This window comes from Nicotiana sylvestris, chromosome 9 (genome assembly GCF_000393655.2).
Source record: "Nicotiana sylvestris chromosome 9, ASM39365v2, whole genome shotgun sequence".
Taxonomy (NCBI): domain Eukaryota; kingdom Viridiplantae; phylum Streptophyta; class Magnoliopsida; order Solanales; family Solanaceae; genus Nicotiana; species Nicotiana sylvestris.
This window is the reverse complement of record NC_091065.1, coordinates 182181019-182184181: the sequence shown is the minus strand read 5'-3', so window position 1 is coordinate 182184181 and position 3163 is coordinate 182181019. Positions and strand designations below refer to the sequence as shown.

General features: G+C 38.5%; 1 protein-coding gene across 1 annotated transcript; it reads right to left on the bottom strand.

The window, feature by feature from the left end:
* Positions 1-2050: 2050 nt before the first annotated feature.
* Positions 2051-2620, bottom strand: LOC138878681 (uncharacterized mitochondrial protein AtMg00240-like). Its single transcript, XM_070158368.1, has one exon. It carries the CDS (start codon positions 2618-2620, stop codon positions 2051-2053), a length of 570 nt encoding a protein of 189 aa, XP_070014469.1.
* Positions 2621-3163: the final 543 nt, after the last annotated feature.

Sequence of the window (3163 nt, the reverse complement as noted above, 5' to 3'; positions counted from 1 at the left end):
AGGCTTAAACTTTTTAGTAATGTTTATTACTTCTGAAACTTAAAGCAGAATATGGGCAGCAGGATGTAGTCTGACAGCACATGCTGTCCAACTATTTAATTCAAAAGCACTTAGGCAGGGCACAGGCTGTGCACAAAATGCACATGTTGTGCATAAGTGCACATGCCCTCCAATTTCAAAACTGTGACTAAACAGAACATTGATTTTTGCATTTCTGATTCAAGTTACCAATTATAAATAAGCAAACTCAGTTCCTAATTGATTCAAACAAATGCTTAGCAGAAGTAAGTCGATTTGTTATTGTTCGGACAACTGAAACTAATTGACGACATATGTCGACTCGACTATACTAGTTATAACACATACAATCGTAACCAAAAATCAGACATTTAACAGTATCGACACATGATTTGAATTATACTGACTAAACAAAGTGGTACTCGAGGAATCAGTTGATCAGTCAAAATTTGAAGCTCAATTATTCGCACAGCACATACATACATACATACGCATTATCAGAATAGGAGAGGGATTCAAACAAACACAGAGGTTCAGGTAAAGTGGACAAACAAGAGTTGATAAAAATTCAAAGACACAAATTAAAACAAAACATGAACAGACCTTTAATCAATCACATGGCTAACAGAAATAAGAAAAGAAAAAGCAAAACTCACCTTAAATCTCGAAAAATCAAAACCTTAACTTGGACTCGAACAGACCTTTCTTAAGGCTGAACGGACTTTAATCGAAGTGTTTCTCAGATAAACACTTCGATTAAGGTCCATTAGACCTTAATCTCTTCGGCTTGAACAGACACGGAACATGCACGGAGAAAACTAGGGTTCAAAAATTAGATCTGGGATTCGTGTTTCCCTGGTTAGATTCGGACCAAACCAAGCATGGTTTGGTCACGAGGGGGGTCTGGGGAGTGTCTGGTGTGAAACTCGGGTTAAACGGTGTAGATCGAGTTTTGACTCGAATCTTCAAATGAAGATTCGAGAAGGTGGGATGGGATTCGAGCTGAACGGTTGGTGGATCCATGCTCAGGGTGTCAAGGTGGTCCTAGGGTGTTAAGGTGAAAGTCACCGGCGTTCATGCCGCCGGGTTTCTGGTGGAGGGAGATGGGGGCGGCTAGGGTTTGAAGGGGAAGGAGATGAAGACGGAAGCTGGGGTATTGGATAGGGGGCAGGGTATGGTTGGAAGGTTATATATGGGATGGGTGGGTTGATCTCAGCCGTTGGATCAATCAAGATCAACGGCTTGGATCTGAAGGTTTAGAAGAGACGGTGTCGTTTCATCTAAATGGGGTTTGGGTTGGTCTAGGTGGAACGGGTCGGGTTTGTTCGTGGGTATGAGAAATGTGATCTTGGCCGTTGATCAATCTGAGATCAACGACCCAGATCAGACTGGATTAAAACGGCGTCGTTTGGACACCCTGGGTATCAACTGGACTGGACCAGGTAACACATGGGGTTTTGGGTTTGAGTTTGGGCCTTGAATTAAAAATGAAAATAGGCCCAACTGATTTTAAACCCAATTCTGCATCTTTTTTTTATTATATATTTTATTATATATTTTTTTATTTTATTTTTAAAACAAAACCCAAGTAAATTAAATTAAAATTACATAAACACTTAATACAATTATTTGCACACATGTATCAAAATATTTAAAGTAGGTAAAATCAAACAAAGCAAAAATCACGGACCAAGATGCCTATTTAATTTTCTATTTAACAACCACATTACGGTTCAAATTACGCATGACACATACATTTTTTATATTTTGTTTTAATAAAAATAAAATGGGCAAAAATCATAAATAATTAACAAAGTGCCATGTAAAAATTCAAAAATTGTACAGCAGGACCAATTGTTATTTTTTTTTATTTCTTTTGGAGCGATTGTCGCGCGAAACAAAAATCACGTGCTCACAAGTGGTAATGAGCTATGTCTTGATCCTTTCCCTTATAAAATGACAGCCAATTTCTATATGCTTGGTTCTCTCATGAAATATGGGATTGACTGCTATTTGTAAAGCAGCTTTGCTATCACAATGTAGATGTATAGGTTTGATCACATTGTTGCCCAATTCCTCCAGCAATCCAACCATCCATACTGCTTATGCAATAGTTGCTGCCATGCTTTGATATTCTGCTTCTGCTGATTGTTTTTTGCTTCATGGATTTCCAGGACAACAAGGAATCCCCTAGTTTAACTATATACCATGTGGTCGACCTTCTAGTATTAGGGCAAGCTGCCCAATCTGAGTCGCAAAATACTATCAGGTTATATGTCTCACCCTTTTTTAGTAAAATACCCAATCCTGGAGATCCCTTGATACATCTCACCACTCTCAAGGCTGCATCCATATGCGATTGCTTAGGATTCTGCATGAATTGACTTAACACTTGCACATCAAAACTTATATCTGGTCTTGTGATGGTTAAGTAAAGCAATCTTCCTATCAATTTTTGATAGCTTCCAGCATCCTCTAGTATTCTATCTCCTGTGCTTCCAACATGGTTGTCATAGTCCACAGTTGTCAACTTATGATTGAGTTCCATTAGAGTTGTAACTGGCTTGAATCCACTCAAACCAGTCTCTGAGATGAGCTCCATGGCATATTTCCTTTGGTTCATTACAATCCCTGCTTGTGACCTTAAGACCTCTATCCCAAGAAAGTATCTAAACTACCCCAAATCTTTTACTCTGAAATTATGGTAAAGAGTCTGCTTGACCTCTTCAATCATACTATGAGAATTCCCAATTATCAACAAATCATCCACATACATTAGGATGATCACAATGTTTTTCTCACTTTTCTTGGTGAAGAGTGAATGATCATATGAGCTCTGAGACTATCAAGCTTGTAGTAGAGCATTTGTAAGTTTAATGTTCCATTGCCTCGAGGCTTGTTTCAAACCATATAGGGATTTCAACAATCGTCATACTTTATACTCCCCCTGTTTGTGAAATACCAGAGGTTGTTCCATGTAGACTTCTGTAGTGAGATCACCTTGTAGTAATACATTGTTAACATCTATTTGAAACAAAGGCCAGCCCTTGGAAGCAACAATACTGATAAATGTTCTCACTGTAACCATTTTAGCCACAGGTGAGAAAGTTTCATGGTAATCCAATGCAGCTTGCTGTGTGTAACC

Bases quoted from the DNA above. Each gene is read 5' to 3' on its own strand.
- LOC138878681 (XM_070158368.1), bottom strand. From the start codon at position 2,620: ATGGAGCTCATCTCAGAGACTGGTTTGAGTGGATTCAAGCCAGTTACA.